This window comes from Phyllostomus discolor, chromosome 12 (assembly GCF_004126475.2).
Source record: "Phyllostomus discolor isolate MPI-MPIP mPhyDis1 chromosome 12, mPhyDis1.pri.v3, whole genome shotgun sequence".
In the NCBI taxonomy this organism is placed as follows: domain Eukaryota; kingdom Metazoa; phylum Chordata; class Mammalia; order Chiroptera; family Phyllostomidae; genus Phyllostomus; species Phyllostomus discolor.
Window position 1 is genome coordinate 34491300 of NC_040914.2, and position 22003 is coordinate 34513302.

The 22003-nt window shown below is 45.9% G+C and overlaps 1 protein-coding gene across 9 annotated transcripts in view; it reads right to left on the reverse strand.

Moving 5' to 3' along the window:
• Positions 1 to 22003, reverse strand: part of TJP1 (tight junction protein 1) — a 209354-nt gene that overhangs the window by 15773 nt on the left and 171578 nt on the right. For 7 of the 9 annotated variants that reach the window (XM_036012945.1, XM_036012944.1, XM_036012943.1 and 4 more), the window contains 13 exons: positions 17208 to 17347; positions 16086 to 16191; positions 13835 to 13985; positions 11849 to 11957; positions 10427 to 10646; positions 10013 to 10197; positions 9816 to 9911; positions 6720 to 6802; positions 5827 to 6037; positions 5457 to 5557; positions 2147 to 2497; positions 1583 to 1822; positions 77 to 949 (listed from right to left, as the gene is read on the reverse strand). In XM_036012945.1, coding sequence (XP_035868838.1) covers positions 77 to 949; positions 1583 to 1822; positions 2147 to 2497; positions 5457 to 5557; positions 5827 to 6037; positions 6720 to 6802; positions 9816 to 9911; positions 10013 to 10197; positions 10427 to 10646; positions 11849 to 11957; positions 13835 to 13985; positions 16086 to 16191; positions 17208 to 17347 — 2866 coding nt within the window. The remainder of the gene's footprint in view (positions 1 to 76; positions 950 to 1582; positions 1823 to 2146; positions 2498 to 5456; positions 5558 to 5826; positions 6038 to 6719; positions 6803 to 9815; positions 9912 to 10012; positions 10198 to 10426; positions 10647 to 11848; positions 11958 to 13834; positions 13986 to 16085; positions 16192 to 17207; positions 17348 to 22003) is intronic. The other 2 variants (XM_036012947.1, XM_036012946.1) reach the window with 1 other exon arrangement.

The following is a 22003-nucleotide window of genomic DNA, read 5'->3' on the forward strand; positions in this document are numbered from 1 at the left end:
TGCTGGGAAGCATTTAGAAATGCCCGTCACCAAATATGCCAGGCACCCTGGGCAAGGAGGCCCCAGTCACAGTTACCTTAAAGCTGGCCGTGTGGTTTTCGTCCTTCCTGCTCTCCAACGACTGAGACCTTTTGTTTTCAAACATCTTCACCCTGGTAAGCACGGACTGGGGTTTCATGGCTGGGTCTTCCTCCTCTTCGGTCAAAGTGGGAGGTGGAGGCAGTGGCTTGGTAGAGGACGGGGGCACTTCCGGCTTGTGCTGAGATGGGGGCATCAGAGGAGGGACCCCCGCAGCACCATGGACAGGCTCGTACTGGCCTGCTGTAGGGGGAAACCCCTGTGCCGGAACCTGCTCGTAACTCCGTGGGTACTGGTCGTAATACTGCTTGGGCTCGGACGCCTTGGGGCCTGCAGGAGCGTAGGGCTGCGCCTCCGGCCTGTATCTGCCGTGCACGTCATATCCAAGAGCGGCCGGCTCCTCGTGTCGGAGGGTGGAGGTTCGCGGGGGCTGGTCGTAGCGCGGCCTGCTGTCATAGGGCAGGGGACCTGGTTCTTCAAACCGTGGGAAATACCCTCGCTCTGAGGACTCTTCGGGGTGCGGCCTGGAGTCCAAGTCTCGAGAGTGCTGAGCGTCAAAAGGCGGCCGAGGCTGGTAGGGCTGTTTCTCGTCATAGTACGACCAGTGCTCTTCATACGCAGGGACGCGCTCTTCAAAGCGCAGGCGGTGGTCAAAGTGCCGAGAAAACTGGTCTGTGTAGCTGGAGGAGTCGTATCTGTACGTGGGCTGCTCGAGGTCTCTGCTGGCTTGCTTCTCCAGGTAGTGGGGCTGTGGCTCATAGCTCAGGCTAGGCTCCTTGTCCGGCCTCTGCCCTGGGTGACCAACCACCGGCTGCTTCAGAACATGGTTCTGCCTTATCATGTCCTCGGGATAGGGGTCCTTTCTGTACACCTGTGTAACAAGTCCACAGGTAAGTACGCAGTCTTGGTTCTAATTTGGGTCTATTTTAATAGACAAAACTATGGTTTAATATGTAAAAACGATTACGTTCTACCATTTATTACCAGGACAGAAAGAGATTAGTGGAGAAAGCCAGTTTACACGAAAGCTCAAAATTTACAATGCAGGTAAGGGCTTTTATGTTCTAGCATGTGCTAAATGAAAAGGGAGTGAAAAGCAATTATTCAGTTTAGTTGAACACTACTAATGCACTAAAACACTGATTCCCCTTGATTCGCACACTGAAAATAAAAATCAGAAAGAAAATTAACAGAAGCAATTTATAAAACATAAAAATGTCTACGATGGGTATCGATGACATCGTAAGGAAATCTGGTAGATACAGAAAATCCCAAAATAAAAATAACAGAAATATGAAGCAAAACCCCAATTAAAAGGCCTGTTTCCGAATCATGTGTATGCCACCAGAAGCCATGCAAACTACGAGACGCAGACGCTCTGTGCCGACGGCAAGCGCTCTGGTGTGCACGCCCACGGGGACACAGCAGAGGGACAGCGGCGGGGGCCCAGGCGACCGTGGGCCGGCGGGCGGGGAGCGCGAGGGCGGCGCTGCAGCACAGGTACCTGTGGCGGGTCTGCGCGCGGCGGCAGTGCGGCTCCGCGGTCTCCCGGCACTGCGTGGGCCGCCTCGGCACCCGGTGCTCTGGGAGGGTCGGCCTGTGCTGAGTGAGAGGCGGGGGGAGCAGGGGCGGGCTCCTCCAGTCTGACATGAGTTAATGTTACGTGAGGGGCAACGGCAGAGGCTGATGGTGCTGGGTTTGTTTCAGGCGAAAGGTAGGGGACTGGAGATGAGGCTTCTGCTTTCTGTGAAGTGTTTAAAATATTTTAAATGCTGTTTCATTTACCACTAACTTCCCACCTCTGCTTATCATGGTTGGTAAACATACATTTTAAGTGTGCAGAATGATGAAACTATGACTTTAGGTCCTACGTTTCTAGAAAATTCAGTATACTGCTGTGTAAGAGGAACACACAGAGTTTAGAGTTAAGTCCTTGGTGGTCTCATCGCAAAATTAAAAGTTAATTCTTAATCTGGAGAAAGGACAGAATGTATTCTTTAGCTAGACCGCCACTCTAAAATTCCGTAACGCACCTCTAACTACAGAACGCTGGGCGCTTGCTGCTTACCTGTTGAGAGGCTGTTTTAAATCCGGGGGAGTCTAGTCTATGGATGGGCTGTGGCTGCGCTTGTGGTGAGTAAGGAGGGTGTGTCTGGCTTTCGTGGTGCACTCCAGAGGGGTCCTCTCTCACAGGCTCAGAGGACCTCGTAATGGCAGACTCCGGGGGAGTCCCCACCTCATCGTTAAGGGTTTCGTCTAGTTCTTGATCAGTGTAGGCCCCGCCTTCTGTATCTGTGTCTTCATAGTCAGAGGTGTGTCTACTGTCCGTGCTATACATTGAGTATTCACTACCTGGGGCTGACAGGTAGGACAGACGGTCGTCATGCAAATCAAGGTCATCGCTTGTCGCACCATCCGCCTGGGTCAAATAAAAGTAAATTGAAAAATTTATTCGGCAGTTCTGTAAGAGATGGCCCTTCTTTACAAGGAAGATGGAACAGGGTATTGCTCTGTGAAGAAATCACCTAGTTCTCGAAGCTTCTGCGGAGGAAAGGTCGAGAAGATTGTACAAGCACACATGCAGACACACAGAGCGGCCTCGGAGACCCGCGGGCCGGGGACGAACCAAGCGCCGGCTGGCAGGTCGGGACCCAGCGGGGCTCTGGGGCCCAGCCCGGAAGACAGTGAGGCGATCCCGGCACCACGCGGGGTCATGAAACCTACAGTCGCCGGCCTGTCTGCCCACAGCCAGGCAAGGAGGCAGTCAAACCAAGCGCACAGGAACAAGGACACACTGACAGAGCACGCACAGGAGGACAGCCATGAAAAGAAATGCCCCGGTTCACGCTGGGGAAGAGCTGAAGCTTTGGTCAAATGCAATGGAAAAGCGTCGCCTCCGTGCTGGCTGCCACCCTGACAGGGTCCTTCTGCTACTTGTCAAAGATGCTGCAGCCCACGGAAGGCGAGAGGAAGGCAGTTACGCTTCTCTTTCACAAGTAATCGAGAGCCGAGTCCGCGTGTCCCAGTCTTCGCCATCTTCAGAGCGGGCCAGAGAGAAGGGGGAGCACTGCAGGGGAGGGGAGCAAAGAGCTGCGCCGACAGGCTGGTGCTGCGCACTGATCTAGAACTAGCGCCTGGGTGGGACAGCATGGTCCCCCGAGACCCTACCGGGCACAGTGTCCCATCAGGCACGAGAGCTGAAGGATGTGGAGCCCAGAATTCAGACAGTCTTTCCTCCATGTCAGCATGGACTGAAGGACAAAGAGAAGACTGGAGCCACCTGAATGGGGCTTCCCATCAGTCCCACGCTTGCTGTGTGAGAGCAGGACCCTGACCATGTGGAAGGGAAGGCCGGGCTGCGTCAGGCCTCCCGCAGGCTCTGATTTGCACCCGCTGGGCTGGGACAGTGCGAGTCCAGGCCACAGCAGAGCATGTCCCCTGAGATCTCCATGGCTCTGACTCCGAGATGCTGCTGCACAAGAGAAGCCCTGCTGTCTGCTGGGGTCTTTACCTTGCAGGGTTCTGGGGGGCTGCTGCCCAGCAGGCAGCCAGGGTAGTAGTTAAGGCATGGGGAAGAGTAGCTCGGAACTCACCAGTGCACTTGGCTCTTGCCCTGGTATGAGGTGCAGAAGCGCGCAAGAACCACAGGTCGCTGTGGACCGGGAGATGGCCTACGCCTACATGTTAAGAAAGTTTCAGGATGACTTTTCTTGGTTTAGTGGGGATCATACAAGACTGCACCAGACCGTGCACACAGGAACTCTTCCTAGGCACTAATTAGATCAAAGCAGTTAGCTCAGGAAAGTCAACGTGAAATGAAGTGGTTTTAGTTGAAAAATCTTTTCAGGTAAAATACACTTGACTGAAAGAGGGTGGCAGAAATTAAGCTCGATTTAAATTATAACAACTTTTTCTGACTTATAAAACACGTTTTATCCTTATAATAAATAACCTACTTTCCTCACGTAAAAAGTTGGGAGACTTAGACCTTTACTTTACATCTAAGCCAAGAAAGGAAACATCATCTCAAAGAGAAATGATAAATAAAAAAGATTTGAGGATTTAAAAAACCTCTCAGGTAGGCAGGCAGTAGGCTTTGCGCTTTTACGAGCCAACTTCACATCGGGAATCGCCAGCGCGGGCTGTGGGCAGGCTGCCTGACAGAGGGTGCGGACGGAGCTGTGCTGCTGCGGGAGAGCAGCGCGGAGCGGGCTGCGGAGCGCAGTGGCTGGCGTGTACCCACCCTCATCTCCCTCTCAGGTGTCCCAGCTGATGTGTCAGCTATTCAGAGTGCGCTGACAGGTCTCATATGCACAGTTCCCCCACCCCCGGAGTGCTGACGAGAACCAGGGTTCTGGCGCTTTGCCGAGGGCGGGAGGAGCAGACGCCACCTCTAGGTGTCACAGCATCTGTGCCTGCAGCGGCTGTGTGCGTTGGGGACAAGGGGACGGTGGCTCTGAGCATGCATCATGCACCGTCAGAGCACCTGTACCCACAGCCAGGCAGAGGACAAAGGGGTCATGCGGGGGCAAAACACAACAAAAACCAAGCCAACAAAGAAATGTGAAGAACAAAATAAAAAAGCAGACATTCTCAATCTCCCCTAGCAACCGAAACATATTAATATTGTACTGATCTCAAGGTAAAAGTAAAATCAAAAGGTTCATTCAAATGTCACCTTCAAGGAACCTATTAACTGTCCCCCCAAATGAACACACTTTCCCATGAAAGATGGCTCCCAAGCCACAAGAAGGGACAGTAGAAATTAGATATTTTAGAGCTGGTCATCTGGACACAAATAAGCTAAAAGTTTAAAGCCAAAAGGACGTACTGCTTTGTCCAACATTTCCTTGGCTACGTTGTAAGAATGTTAACAGGTGCTGAGTGAAGAAATAAAACCCACAGGTGAGGACGTGTCCACCTGGAGCACGCTGGGGAGACCGTGCTCCTGTCAAGGGCTGCAGTGGCAGGCCCCGCCCTGCCTGCAGCACCCCCTCTCTCCTCACGGCAGGCCCTGAACTTATCGGCTGAGGACAGCATTTTGGGAACTACTCACCTAGTACAGGTGACTCCCCTCCTTGTCAGAGGAGGAACCTGAAGCCAGGTTCAAAGTCACTCCCCAGGCAGACAGGGGCCAAGCCAGAACTCAACCCTGCTCCTTCCATTAAAGTTCAAGAGCTCTCTTAAGGGAACACCACTGAAGTGGTCATTCGATAGTTGGGAAAATTTCGGAGGATCCTGCTATCAAAAGCAACTCCCATAAGCCCTGCATACGAATTATAAAAACCTCACTAATCAGAAAACAAAGTAACTCACAAATCTCTGATCAGCCGTATAATTTAGTAAAGCAGTTTAAACAGCAACAGGAAATCTCTCACCTTTCCCTCGGAGACCCACACCAGCTGGTTCTGCTGCTGCTGAATCGCGTCTTTCAGGGCGCCGTACCACCCGTCGTTCATCGAGTTTAAGTTGATGGTAGCTGCAAACGAGTGAGCAACAGCGCTTTACAGTTCGCACGCTGCCCAGAGGCCAAGCTCGCTGAGCCCTGCCAGGGCTCTGCCGCCAGTGCTGGGCGACATGGAAGACGGTGTTTGAGGACACAAAACTGAAATTTCTATCGAGCATAAAACATTTGCTTTCAATCCAGGCCAAGGTTACGTAAGTTTTCGTACTGGGACAGCACAACGTTGGTGTCTACAGACCGCTGCCCAGACACTGAGGCTGAAAAAAGGCCTTTTAAATACTCACTTGTAAAAAGATGGTGATTATTTTTACGCAGTTTATGAGACCGCTCATACAACTTCCTGGCGCTTTTCCGAGACTCTGGACATAACCTCATTCTCATCGTCTTTACACCCTGCTTAGAATCGGGGTTAAGGAACACCACAATTGGGTACCACTGAGCGTAATTCAGACGATCAACTGCATTTGGTGTTACATCTAATAACGCGTGTTTGTCCTGGAGACAGAAGGAAGAAGAAATAAGGAGGTAAGACACACCTAATTAAGAATCATCGCAGGACAAGTCACAGCCTGAACTGCATCCCCGTGCAGCGGACCTTCACATGCGCTCCGGGGTCTCAGGAGCACACGCCAGACATCAGTGCTCAAAAGGCAATTCAATCACAACTGCTAGCCCAAATCAGAAAAAGACAAACAGGTAACTGGCTCACTTTTAAGATAGCCCTGGGGCTGTGTTTGATTAGATCAGTGATTTTCAACCTTTTTCATCTCATGGCACAAACTGATTACTAAAATTCTGCAGTACACCAAAGAATATATTTTTTGCTGATCTGACAAAAAGTAAGCATAATTTTGATTTATTCACACCAGACAGCTACTGTTATGTTGACTGCTGTCATTTTTTATGTGTCAATCTAAGGAAAAAGAGGTCATGCAATATAAAGAGAGCCTATTAATATATATGAATATTTTAACTTTTTTGTGGTAATCAAAAAATCACCTTTTGATGCATGTACTACTAGCCCTTGAAAGTGGTTATTAACAGCTTGCGGTATGGCATACCAGTGATAATTTTAGAAAAAAACTACTTTCCACTTTCAAATTAAACAAACCTCATCCCACTAAAAAACAGAACATTTACAGCTCATAATGAAACAGGTCAGTGTTTAGTAACTCACCTGGTCTATGATTTGCTTTATTGTATGAAGGCGAATAATGCCCGAGCTGCGCTGGTCCGTCCCGGCATCGCGTGGTTCACTCTCTGTTCACGAGGTCAGGACAAAGACAAACATGCGAGTTCCACTGGTTAGATCAGAGTTTCTCCATGACTGTGCTTTACCGACACTTGGGCTATGTAATGCTCACTGGGGGAAGCCCTGTGTGCTGTGGCCTGTTTCGCAGCAGTTCTGGCCCCCACCTCCCTTTTGCTCCCACTGTGACAACAGAAATGTCCCCAGATGGCCAAATGTCCCCAACTGGGGCAGAAATGTCCTGAATGAGAACCACTGGGTTGAACTCGATGCTTCCCAATGATGCCCGGGATTTGGAGAAGGTAGGTGAGGCACGTGACTCAGGCACAAAATTTAATGGGGTTCCCCCCAAGACCTCAGTAATCATGGAGTATTTGGATACAGTAAGTTCAAAAAAATCAAAATTAATTCTCTATAATAAACAACATATCAAAATTTCAAAGAAAATCTGGAAATGAAACTTGAATAAAAAAAAATTTAAGACTGTCACTTGGCTAACAGAGATCATCAATTATGGCAATTATCTCAATTAAAAATGAGATTAAAAAAGATTTATAAAATAATATTAAGCTTCCTTCCATTAAAGCCAGGAAAATGAAATTATATTCTGTGTTTCATATAAATAAAATAAAATAGACTTACAATAATGAGTTTTAATATGAGTATTATTCATGTTTTACAAAAACTTTCAATCTACTTAGCTGTTCTAGAAAAAGAAATTAACCATTAGAAAAATGCAAAAATGTGTATACAGAAATGCATTTTGTTTCTTTTGCCTAGGGCTCTAATATGGCTTGACACAGCTCTGCTTCCAAACCTTTCCCACACTGTGCACACATGAGGAAACGCCAGCGTCTGTAGGGCAGACTGAGATGCACCGAGATAAGCCTTTCCTGGCCGCAGCCCCCAGCCCCAGCAGGCTGAGTCCAACACCCCGGCAGGCCCATGACCCATTGGTGATAATGCTACCGAGGACTGGCTGGGCAGTCCAGGGTTAGGGCAAACGGGGAGCAGAGAAAGCTGCTCACGTGTTCATGTTGGCACCTGTCCCTCCCTGCTGGTACATCACATGCCCCCTGAAGCTTGAGCTGATGTGGAACCTAGAATCTCAGAGGTCCAATTTACATGAATTTCTTCACTAAAAAGGCACAGCAATGTTTGTGACTCTGGTGACAAGCAAAGTGTGAAAGGAAAATCAGATCAACAAAGGCAGCCATTTGAAAGGACAGAGGTCACACTGCATGGTGAGGGGAGTGATTCTAGGCAAGGAGACTATGGTGAGACCAAGGTACACCTGCAAGGAGGGCGGAGCCTCCTATCTGGCAGACATACAAGAATACAGGGGAGAGATCAGCTGGGAGTTTGGGCTGGAGAAAATCTATGAATTCCTAAACTCAAGGACTCTCTTAGATCCAAAGATGATGAATATAACTAAGCCATCTGAACCCCTTTTCTAAGAGCCTGGCTGAGGAATAAAACAAATTAGACCAATCAATTTCCCCTCAAGGGAGAGCTCTGTAAATCTTCACACTCGCTTTCCCTACACGTAAAAACCCGACATCTGGTCACAGGTGAGGTTACCACCTACTTCAGGCAAAACATCATCTACAAACCATGGCCAAGAGGAACTGCGTGGGGAATGAGAAAGAAACATTTTCTAACTTGCTCAAATTTTACCATTATTTGTTTGCAAATCTTCTGAATTTCAGACAATCAACACACTCATTCAATCTTACCAGCAACCAAATGAAAAGGAGCTCAACAAGGCAACATTCTGATTCTCGGAACTAGTGCTCACGGGTTTAAAACAGTGCAGCGGGAACAGGCCCGCCCCTCCGGGGTGCAGTAACACCACACACAGCAGCAGCCAGAAAACATGCACGTCCTATGGCTCACCCCTTCCTGTCTGTGGGAATTGTCAGGAAAAGCATCACCAACATGGGAAAATCTACCCTTTGGAAGTCAAATCCTTCGGAAAACAAGGCAAAGTACACCGAGCAAATAAAACATGGGCAGCTTTCTACACCCTTTGTGATAACATAAATTTAAAACAAACTATACAAACAACAGAAGGCTGACCACACCATATATTAATTGCAGGATAATAAAATATGATTAAGAAGGAAAACGGTACAAACTTTTTAAAACAGTATATATACAACTTCAAAAAATAGGTCTACAAAGGGCGGGAAGGATGGAAGAAAATACAATAGGGTAAAATTTAGGGCAATGGTAATTTATGTCAAAATTAATTTTTTAGCTTCTCCAAATACAGAGCAATACTCCATAATTAGAAAATAAGTTTAGGCTTTTACATGTAATTTATGCAATGTAAGTTATATATAAGTTTTTACATATAATTTATGTAAGCCAAAGTGGTCATACAGAAGTTTGCATACTTAAACCACCATAATAGCCAAACTATGCAAAACTACGAAAGAATGTGTAGGCAAAGCACTTAAAGCACTTCATGCTCAAATGTTTGCACTTCTCACTTACTATAAATGTCTGCAACAACAAATGATAGCACGAATCATGCTTTTATTGCCCTTTTTAAATATTTGAATATTTCTGTTAGCTTAATGGCCGCAAGCACTGGGCTGGGGCCAGAAGGGCTGGGTTCAAAGCCGAGTCCCGTGGCTCAAGGGCCGGGCGTTGCCAGGGAAGGCTAGACCAAGTGGTGGGTGGCGTCCCACTGTATCCCTGAGGGCTCAGGCTGCTCCCCCTCGGCAGGAGTACTCATCCAGGAGGGATTCTGTCAGGGCTAAACAGCATCGTCTGCTGGGCAGTTTTCTTATAAAGCCCAGAGCTTCGGAAATAGGAACTCATTATTAAAGGCAATTGGACGAATGAGGACCCAGTCACTCGGGTTTCCCTCCAAGTTAAATAAAATGGAGTAAACTGCAGTTTCTCTTACATCAAGTGCTACCTCCCTTAAGTGAATGGGTCAGACCTGTCCTTCAGAGGAGTAACTAGCAGAGAAACCCCTTCCCCTCCCCATCAGTCAGCTCTGAAGCTACTCACTCGCAATCTGATAAACGTCTGGCTCTTCTCGGGCCAGCTTTTCTCTGGCCACGTCAGCTATGGGTCCGAAGATGGTCACGGGCCTCAGAAACCCAGCTGGGGAGAAATGCAAAGAGAAGGAGCACAGTTTACACCTTTTCTTTCTCAGGCACGCCGACACTAAAGGGTATTAGGTTAGTCTGTAGAAGACAAACCACCTTCTCGAAGAACGACTCTCTCATAGGCCGGAAACTTCGTCTGAACTGGCTGAGCTGACAGATCCTCTCTGCTTTTCCGGAGGTTTCTCTTGGAGCTGCGAAGACCTCGGAATCTCCAGAAGTCAGCGCGGTCTCCTCCTGCGGTTTTTGGGAGGGTGTACTGCACACTGGCTAACTGCTCAGCTCTGGACAGGAGGAGATAAAAAGAAAACACAGGTACTTTAAGAACACAAAATGGAAAAAGACCCACGAAGAACGAGATGGCAAAATTCTGGACAGAACCTCCCATGTAGTTTACATCTTAATGATGGAACTACAATAGAGGATGCTGGAAAACAATTATAGCTGCGACAAATACAATGAAATCTAATTCTTTACATTACCCAAACTTCCCAGTGGGACAGATATCCGTACCTGTTCTTGTTAGGGATGATGCCTCGCTCTACCTCCTTGTGGTTTTTGCCGATTCGAATCGCCAGCCAGGAGCCCAGTTTTCCATTGTACAAGGTGTCCACGACGCGGAACACCTCTCCTTTGTTAAAACTAAGTCCATAGGGAGATTCCTTCTCATATTCAAAGTGGGTTCTAATGTAGAAAGAATCTCCTACATCTGACTCTACGATGCGACGATAAACTACAAAGAATCCAGAGAAAAACAACATTATCAATAGCTGGTGGGGTAAGAAATTAACCTGAAGAGGACCCGTGACATGAGGCCACTGTCGGCGGTGTTACTGACAACAGCTGCAAGAGCGGCCGGCAAACGCTGCACTGCTGGGCACGGCACTGTGCCGAGTGCTCTGCCTCAGGTACGTCACTGTGACCTCATGGAATGCAAACTCCCCAGCACCGCCACTTTGCCCGACAGACTGATGCACAGCCGGATCAACAGCTTGTCCAAAGTCACACATGCTTTCTATTTGAACCACCTTATTTAAAGGCACAGAGATACAGGTATCCCATTTTCTAAACGAGCTGCTCCCAGGTGAGGGGCAGTGTTGCCCACCCCCAAAGGGGGTGTGTGTTTCCTGATGGCTGTAACTGCGGGTGTTGGGAGGAGGGTGTGGGCGCTACTGGCATCTAGTGGGTAGAGCCCACGGATCCTTCTAAACGTCCTGCAATGCACAGAGCAGCCCCACAGCAACAAACTGTTTCACCCAAAGCATCAACGCTGGGAGGGTGAGGAACACTGTCGTGAATGAACAGTGCGCCTCTGCTTAATCACAGAGAGGATCCGGCATTCTCTTGAATTAATGCCACAAGCATCAGAGAGTACAGCCTGGAAAACACCAGCACAAAAATCGGAAGCTGCCCATACACACTGCTGTGCGGTTCTGACGGCTGATAAACAGATGGGACTCTCCCATGCCTGCACTGGGCTGGACAGCACCCCACCTCGTCACAAAGCCACGGCAGCTGGGCGGTCCCCACTGCTGTGCTGTGCTAGTCAGCACGGTCAGGTTGTGAGCCCCTAGGGACTTACAATAAATACACTCCCTGTGAGATGAGCAAAGTCATTTGTCCCTCAACAATGACTGACTTATTTAAAAGAGCTGAAATTAAGGCCCTGGCTGGCGTAGCTCAGTGGATTGAGCGCGGGCTGGGAACCAAAGTGTCGCAGGTTCGATTCCCAGCCAGGGTACATGCATGGGTTGCAGGCCATAACCCCCAGCAACTGCACATTGATGTTTCTCTCTTTCTCTCTATCTCTCTCTCTTCCCTTTCTAAAAATAAATTAAAAAATTTAAAAAAAAAGAGCTGAAATTAAAATCCCTACTTAAGTCCCCAAACTTCTTTCTATAGGCTTATTTCCACCCTGTCCTGGCAGTCGCTCACCGTCCTTCTTCTTCTGGGCCAGTATGGTCACCTCCTCGCCCTTCGGGAGGTCGAGCAGGAAGAGGACGGCCTCCTCTCTTATGATGTTTGTGAAGTCCACGTTGTTTACCTGTTGAAACGCATTTCACAGATTACCGAAATAGCTGTCCCCACGGGAAACAAAGACTCTCAGCGTTCACCTAACTTAAAAATACCACAACGCCAAGAGCGTAAAATGTATTTTACTTTAAAGAAAAGAATATACTATAATTCAGAACAAGCAGAAACCAAGTAAACAAACTGAGTAAAGGTGTAAATGCATCTCAAGAGTAGTCACCATGCATCCTGACATTCAAGACTGCCCACCGAAAACTCTAACCCATTTAGACCAAAAGACGACTTCTAATTCCAAGTATTTGTTATCACTGGGAAATCTCTGGCTTTAACATTTAAAATTCCAAGTTCTGTAAATGTGAAAGAATCCTACTTTGCTAGTCTCTGCAGAAGCAATGAAAAGGAAACCAGATGGAGGGAGCTAGTATGTGCACCTCGGCACCTCCGAAAGAGCACCTGTCAACACACAGAAAGAGCACCGAGTGGACAGCCACTTGTACCAGAAGCTCTGAAGGACCGACAGGGACTTGTCCACATGTCAGGGGCGAATGTATGCATAAGTGCAGGTGCATGTGCTGCTTTTCATCTTCTGGAAGTTTCCCACATTTAGGAAAAAGTCAACATGCACTGCTTTTATGACCCCAAATAAAAAGACGATTAAGAACTATTTTAAAAACGATGCATGCCCTGATTCCCTCGAGTGTAGAAGAATCATCAGAGAAGGTAGGAAAAGAATTGGAAAAATTAGGAGGACCAGAATGGCAGAGTCAGGGAGTCCAAGGAAGAAAAGCACTTCAAGAAGGGTAACTTAAGACCTTCAAAGTGCAGCAAAGAAATAAGGACAGTGAGGGCTGTGGCTGACATTAGGTCTCTGACTGCTTGTTCAGTGGTAGTCAGGGTGGAAGCCAGGCTATGCAACGGTGTGACAGCGCTGGCTGGAAAGAAAGTGGGGGAGGGACTGAAAGTTCAACAGTCAAAGGAGAGACATAGCATGGTGGAGGAGAGATGAAGAACCAGCAGAGGGAGAGAGAAACACACCTCAGCAAGACTGGGCCGGGAGACCACACCCAGGATGCAGGCAGGAAGCCGCGAGAAGAGAAGGGCAACGACCAGGTGAGGATGAGAAGAAACAGAGCAGATACAGAAACGCACACTTGACAGATTTGACCTTCTGAATGAAATGGCTTACCAACCAAGAGTTAGGCTATTGTAGAGAGAGAAGAGAGAGGTAAAGAGAGAGGTAAAGAGAGAGGTAACATGTTCGCATGTTACTGGCCACATGGCCACGAAAACGGAAGCAAGGAAAAAGCCCCCACAGGTAGGCTTGCATCTCATTGGGGCTCTTCTGATGAGCGTGGGGCATGAAGCCTCAGAGCCAGGGCAACCCCGCCTCCTGCGCCTGAGCCCTCAGCAGGGTACATGGGGAGGGCCCTCCCCAGAGCTGTGTGGACAACTGCCACAACCATGCAACCATGCGGGGGGGGGGGGGGGGGCAGCGGGGGGAGCAACACCTGACTACTGGCCTACTGATAACCAGTGGCTCAGGGCGGAGTCCTGCCGGCCTCAATGCTCAAATGAACTACAAAAGATGCATATCACAGGGCTCTAGGGCTTACTTCGTTTTGTAGGTTCTGTACCACCAATGACTAAAATGAGACCCAAGCATCACACTGTGTAGTAACACAAACATAGCAATTTTAAGAGCAAACGTGGGGACAGGAAGTGACAATCCCAGCACACCCAAGACCTGATCGATTCTTAATCTGAATGTGTCAGCAGTTCAGGAGACTGCCACGTAGGTTACGCTCTACTTACTGTCGTAGGTTTGCTATGTGAGGACCTTTTTTGCAGGCCGAAGTATTGAGACCCATGTGAGTCAGTGTGCGGACATACCCTGAGAATTTGATCACCCTCTTCTAAGCCTTCTTTGGCTGCAGGGCTATCTTCTAGAACGCCAGCTACAAATATTCCGACATCATTTCCACCAGCCAGCCGCAAACCCACACTATCTCCTTTTCTGAATTTTACCAATTTCATGCTGGGCCTGTTGAAACAAATATCTCGTTTGAAACAGTTGACAGATGCACGAGGAGCTCTAGCAAAGGGCTGCAATGGAAACCACATTCAGACTGGAACAAAGGGCCATCATCTCTGTGCTTTCCCACACACCACCGGTTTGCTGGGTACAATGGAGTTTAGCATCAGAATTCCAAATCAGATTTAATTGCATTTTCTTTATTTTCTGATTAACAGAGTAAGTTTCAAACTATCCAAGTTTGATGGGCAAGCACTGCTTTACACACTCATTTCTAAAGTTACTTGATAGGAACAGTGTTGGCCAATGTTTCCCAATACAGGGTGCATTCCCAACAGCTAAAACCACTCCCATTTTTTAACGGTCCCAATTCATACCATATCATCTCTACTGAGTAACTGAGAGGTACTGCGTTTTACAGGTAGAGCCTGAAGCATGAGCTGCTGCAAATGTCCCCAATACCAGGGAGTAGGACCCAGGCTCCACGCACTGTGATCTCCGCAGCCAACAGACAGGGGAGTGGAGACTTCACAGCCTATGGACGCTCTCAGCTGGCCACAAACAGCACGTACTTGGCAGCCCTCTGCATCTGCAGTGAATGCCTGGTCATCGCTCGGCGTTCCCGGGTTAGCCCCGTGTTCAGTCTCCACCCCTCTGTTGCTAGAGGCAGTGGGAAGGAAGTGATGCACGCACGGCCCTCTCTAACTGGTGTGGGCTCAAAGGCCTCTGACACCCCTATGACCCAGCACTGAAGGATGCTTTAGGAGCACGGCTGGGCAGAAGCAGGCCCCAATTTTAAATTTCCGAGGGTAATTAATTACAAATTACATACATAACTACAAACTACCCTTCTAGGTTCCATAACTGTCCCACATTTTTCTGCCTATTTTGACGTGAAGTATAGAAAAAGTCCCTTTCCTCTTCATTCAGTAAGTGACAATGAGCTAATTATTAGAAACTAACAGAATCTAACTAGAAAAACAACCCCTCCCCTGAAATGAAATGAATGAATGAATGGGCTGAGGAAAGAGAAGTCTAGTCCTTCAACCCCATGCAGACCACCTCAGCTTTCAGAACTGAGAAGGCATCCACAATCGGTGTCCTCATCTGGCCTCTTATCAGCTGGACACGACCCCCTGCGGCTGTTGCTATGATGCCATCACTCACTTCTCCAGGCTGGTGGTACCTGGTCTTATTGTGAAGCGTGCGGGGCCCTTGGCCATGAGGCTGTCCTTGCTTTCCAGCGAGCCAAGAGCTCATCATAACAGACTCATCTTCCTTATGACCTAAGCCCCCGGAAATTCTCTTCTAACACAGACCCATCTACTGTGCCTCAAAGAGCAAACAGGCGCACTGCAGCCTGCCCCCTCCCGCACAACCTGGCCGTGAAAAACCACTGTTTGAGGACCGCTTTAGGCTCAGCCTCACAGTGTTGTGTCGGGTCCCTCTTACCAGAGAGGCGACAGAAAACTAACTTGATAATCACGATGGTTTGAATCTGGCTATACAGTTTACATCTCAATCCCATCATCCATAAACTATAAAGCAATACAAGGTGTAGAACATAAAACACCTAGAGATGCCAACTAATCTGGAAGGGGCTCTCAACCGGCTGTGACTTTGCTCCCACGAAACGTCTGACAGTGCCTGGAGACGTTCTGGTTGTCACAACTGGGAGTGGTGGGTGCTACTGTCAGTTAGAGGCCAGGGACGCCACTGAACAGGCCACAATAAACGGTTCTCTGGACAAAATGTGAATAAGGGAAATGGAGAAGCACTAGGGTTTTTGTTTTGTTTTTAACGCTAGGGCCACAGAAAGCTTGTGAAAAATCTGATGTCTGAAGAGACAACAATTTTACAATTTTTTAACTAATGACCTAAAAACAAGGTAGGAGATGGTGATAAGAAAAAAGTAACATCTAGGAAGCTTCCTTGTTGTTCTTTAACTTCTGATTCTATCATATAAATAGATTTTTAAGCCTCCTAATCATAGTATTAATGGTATACAGTATTTTTAAAAGTATATGAACACGGTTTGGAACTGAACTCTCACTTTAAATAACACTTAACGCTGCGAGAGAAGACAACATGAGTTTAAAACCACATTACCGAAGAATCCCATCCTCATGGGTGGAATTGGGCAGGACACCGTCAGACGGACTGACTGGTAGATCCACATCCGGCTGTCCAACCTGAGCATACACAGGCTTCGGTTCTGGAAGAAAGAAAATTTAAATTGCGTAGAAGTCATTTATTACAAAATGGAATAATAATGTAAGCAACCAGTGCAGTAAACAAACAAAAGTATCTACAAAACACGTGCGTCCAGAGAACCTGATACGGAACATATACGCTATATGTGTTTGGTTGTCAATTCTAGTGCCTTTATAACAAGTATGTGTGTTACACAATCACCTGTGACTTCCACAGAAACAGCTGTTCTGAAAAATGGTCTCAAAAATGTATTCCTTTTCTAAAAAATATTTTATTTATTTTTAGAAAGAAGGGAAGGGGGGGAGAGAGAGGGAGAGAAACATCAATGTGTGGTTGCCTCTCGCGAGCGCCCTACTGGGGTCCCAGCCCACATCCTCGGCATCTGCCTGGACTGGGAACCGAACAGGCGAACCTCTGGTTTGCAGGCCGACGCTCAACCCACTGAGCCACACCAGCCAGGGCTGAAAAATGTATTTTTGAGAAGAATAACAGAAGAATAAGAATGTGTGGGAACCTACATTTCAGTTAAGGCTGTCAAAGCAGACTTCTTTCTTCCCTGTGGTAAAATTTATTTCCAAATATCCACATTCCCGCCACTGAACATGCAGATCAAAAAGAAGGTTAGAGAAACGGAACAGACAGTAGAACCAAAGTCTCCAAGCCTTTCAAGCAGTCAAATCTTGAAACCTTACAGGTTCTCATGTCTGATCTCATACACAGAACCACAAGTGTTCATGACACTTTCAGTAAGCAAGTAACTTAAATTTTTTTCTGAAACCATGAACAATTTCTACCTCAAAAAGAAAAGTCCATGCTTACTGACCCATGCCAACCTTCCACCCATGAAGAAAATGCCGAATGTCCAATACAAAAGAATTCAAACACAGGCAGCAGTAGGTGCAATGATAATATAATAGCAGTGTTAGCACTAGCAGCATCTTTTACATCTCCCATAAATCCCACGAGTACTTTAGTCTGAGTGAAAATGCCTTTGGACTCAGTATCTTGAGGGCTCACCTGGAATAGTGGGTGCTTGCTTCTCATTTCTTTCCACTACGACTTCCTCCACTGCCTTAGGCACATGGTCATCCGCATGTTTGACAGGAGTTGACGCAGTCCCGGGTTTAGAAGCTCGCTCCTCCTCTCTGCTCCGGAGACTACACATTCAGAAAATGAAAAAATCATAAGCCTGAAGATGGGTGTGAAAATCATTTGTAGGAGAACTTTAGAAAAAATGACGCGGGACTCGCTGTAACAGTTCAAAACAGTATTACAGACTGGTCATTAAAACTAGAGCGGTGCTGCCAGAGAAGCAGAAAAACAGATCGATGTGACAAACAGGAAACGAAGAAGTTCACCCAGAGCAGCAGCTGACTGGAACGGCAGTGTAGAACTGCCGGGAAGAACGCACTGCCTTTCACCGCGTTAGGACAACTGTCCACCAACTCGAGAAATTAGATCTCTGTGTCCACTAGTGACAAAAATATAAATTCATTTCAGATGGCATTAAGTCCTACACAAATAAATTTTTAGAAATTTATATCATTGAAAATAAAGAACTTCAAAAGAAAGACTCAATGAATGCACAAAAGCTATGATGCACCATCAAAGGTGATTACATAAAAAGTTAAAATGCATGCAAATAATTGGTAAAGATATATGTATTGGGTTAAACCAAATGAAATGAGGTTTTTAGTGCAAATAGCTGAATATCAGCAATTGCATAGTTTGACTTAACAACATACAAGGATTCGATATTTAAAACACATAAAAATCTGTAAGTCAGTTTAAAAGACACAACTGATGGGAAGATGAGGAAGCACTAGAAAGAACGGGTGCACAGACAGACAACACATGTGCGCATGGGCTTGGCCTCAGGAGCAACTAGGGAAATGCCGGTTAAAATCACTAGACTCATCTTGTCACTCCCGAGAGCTTTCACGTGACATCAACGGCAGCGAAACACATGGAGAAGCAGGAACTCACACAAGGAGGGTGAAAACCAGTGTAAATATGTGTAACTGTGCAAGGGTCAATTGGCAGCTATTTATCAAAACAAGAAACACAAACATGCAGCAACCTGTAATTAATTCCACTTCTAGGTTTATCCTAGAGAAATGCATATATTTCTATGACCTTTACAGAAATAGTTACATGGCTATCAGTTCTATTAGCAACAAACAAAATAATTAAAACTAAATCTCCATCAAAAGGTCCCCCCCCAAAATATAAAAGTTGAGCCAAGGAAATCCATACACTTTTTTTAAAGAGGCCAATAAACATACCTCAAATAAAAATATAAATCAAGCCCTGGCTGGTGTGGCTCAGTGGATGGAGCACAGGCCTGAAAACCAAAGGGTCACTGGTTCGATTCCCAGTCAGGGCACATGCCTGGGTTGCGGGCCAGGCCCCCAGTTGGGAGCATGCGAGAGGAGGCAAACCTACACTAGTGTTTCTCTTCCTCTCTTTCTCCCTCCTTTCCCCTCTAAAAATAAATAAAATCTTTTTAAAAATATTAATCAAGATCTACAATTTAAAAAGGTATCAGGTATGGAAGGTTTTACAGCCAAGACTTCCAACCTCTGAAAAACAAAGTATTTTGTATTTCTCCTAGTATCATTGATCACAGGAAAATATAGAAAAGTCTCTAGTTCAATTTTAAACACTTCGTATTATGGAAAGTTCCAAACACACAAAGCAACACAGAACAGTATCACAAAAACGTATGTACCTATCTTTAAAAATTTTCAACATTCTGTCAATCAGCAATTCAATCTGAAGCTAACAGAACCCTAACACCCCAACCTTGACAGTGACAACACAAAAGGGAAAACAGGTATTTTAAAGCAGGAATGGGGAAAAGTCCTAAGCAACATAATACCTAAGGGAATATAACAACGATTCAAAAACTATTGTACTGTGACCACAGCAGAGTTATTTCAGGACTTTGTGGCTCCTTCAACATCAGGAATCAATCGCAAAATTTATTATTACATCCAAATCTTAAAAAAAAATTTAGTGTCAGTAAAACAGGCATGTGAAAAGTTTAAGTCATTCCTAATAAAAAACATAAATAAAGCAAGCCAGCAATGCCAACGGTCATGAGACTGTTTTCCAGAACCAAGAGCCAGCACTGCACGAGAGAGGGAAACGCCGGGTGCGCTCACGCTGAAGCCAGGAACGGCGCAGCGCGGCCTGCCCGCAGCAGGTGTTCACCACCACGGTGACGACTCAGGTGACATGACCAGGAGACAACAGGCCTGAAGTACCAGGGGGGAACTTCAGTGAGTATGAAAGAATACTAGAAAAGTACTTGAATTAAGAGAGTATTACTTAATTTTAAAAAACCAAGTTTTTCTCAGTACCCTCAACAACCAAATAAAAATGGAAAAAAAATATGCCAGCAACAATACCATCACAAATCATATAATTTCTAGATAAAATCTGGACAATTTTAGATTGGGGGAGGTTACCTGAAATAAGCAAGATAAAAATTGAGAGGTCACAAAAGAAAGATAAAAATAGTTCACTAGATCCAATGTTAACTGCACAAGATACCATGAGGACATATTTGCAACACACTCGCAAAAAGAGCTACCACTAACTGGTGAACAAACAAAAAAGAACAGCCCAGCAGAAAAATGAGCGACAGAAACAGACAAGCACTGGACTGAGGAAGCGAGCCAATGAAGGGTCCGGGACCCTTCATTGCCGTGGAAAGGTGCTCGGCTCCACGCGTAGTCAGGGGGGAAACCGTCAGGTTAGAGTAAGGAGATGATGCCGTGCAACCATCAGATTGGTAAACAAGGAATTCTGAGAAACAAGTCATCTGGAGTTTCAAGTATTTGGAAGAGTAATCCAGTACAATATTATCCAGGAAAATGTTCAAGTTAACACCAACACCCTCTTTGATGACTTCAGAAATTTTTTAAAAGGGCCTGTCTATAAGTTCACGGACAAGGATGATTATGCAACGTTGTCTCCATGGGCAAAGACCTAAAAATGGCCTTTCCAAATCATGGGATGTTTCTCACCAAAAGAATAAGCAGGAAGATGATCACCTTGCACTGCTGAGCAGAGCCTGACCTTTTTAATTAGTAAAACACACACACACACACACACACACACACACAAACTCTGCATGTGATGCTGTTTAAGTTTGTCTGAGGGTGAAGAAAGGCTTAACTCAAGAGCAGCGAGAACTGGTGATTTGACCTATTTTCACAAGCACACATTGCTCTTTAATTGAACATAAAATCTAAAATAGTAAAGTAAGTTACGAGTGTGCACAGGGACATGAAAACGGCTCCAGGACACGACGTGAAGCAGCACAACTACAACTACACACACCGTGCCACGCCCTAAAGTATGAAAGAAAACCCACCCCAGAGCAGGCTGACACGCGTGCACACTCATGCCCCCACGTGCAACGCCCTACATGAATACAACCAAGCCAGCAACAGCAGCCCAGCAGAATTTTAGATTTATCTCTGATATTGCTACTTTTATAAAAGACTACTTACATGTTACTTACAAAGATCAAAACAACTTAGATGCTTAAAGAATAAAATATTTTATAACAACGTTGACTTTAAAGTAATAGTATTTTTAAGTGGAACTGTGTTACTTTAAACAAATAATCTGGTTCTTTTCAGGCACACTATTAGCAATCTCTTATCAGGAAAAAGTTTCTTCTCTGCCACCTTCCTGAGAACAAAACATAAACACTTTTTATAGTTTCTATTTTCATATTCATTAACTGCTCTGGGACGCATGCTCTAATTTTAAATTGCATTGACTAAATGAGCAGCACGTATGAGTAGAAGTTTTTTAGGAAAAAACTCTAAAAGCCAAGATATTTTCCAGTTCAGATCAGAATGTACGACTTTTAAATGATACGAGGTCAAAAATTTTAGCCACTGCTTACCTAATAAGCTCACATACAATCAGTCTAAGAATAAACAAGTACAATTAAACTTTATCCCCAAACTGGCCTCAAAATATAAAGGGCAGGATAAAACAGTATATTCTCCTGGCTGGCACAGCTCAGTGGATTGAGCTCGGGCTGCGAACCAAAGCGTCGCAGGTTCGATTCCCAGCCAGGGTACATGCTTGGGTTGCAGGCCATAACCCCCAGCAACCGCACATTGATGTCTGTCTGTCTGTCTGTCTGTCTCTCTCCCTCCCTTCCCTCTCTAAAAATAAATAAATAAATCTTTAAAACAAAAACAAAACAGTATATTCTCCCTGCAGTCTGTGTGTCAAAAAATGCAAATGCTATTTATACCTATGAACATTTTGAAGAGAATGAGATTAAAGAATTACATAATTTTAACAGTTCAACAGATCTCTGCTGCCCTGCAACCAGGAGACTAAACTATATAAAGACCCCAAAACAAGCATTTCAATTTATTTTTTTCTTACCTGCAATTAAAAAAGTAACACTCTAAATTTAAAACGTGACCAACATTAGTTGACAACCGCATTTCAAGAATGTAGGGTCAGTTATAAAGTTTTAATCTGAATGTCCTCCACACGATGACCAGTGTCACTTGTGGGACAACGCAGCTCTGGCCCACACCCCACAAACCCTGCCAGCACTTGCATCTCCGACTCATTTTCATACCATGCTGCCTTTCACCTTTTTTTCCATGTCATACAATTATTGTAACTTAGCATTTCAGATGATGGAACTCACATCATTCTGTTAAAAATTTTCATACAATTAATACTTGAAACACCAGTGATGTTTTAGTGCATTTCTGTTATCTACCAAAAGATGGAGGCATTATGCAGCCATACACGCAGGCCCA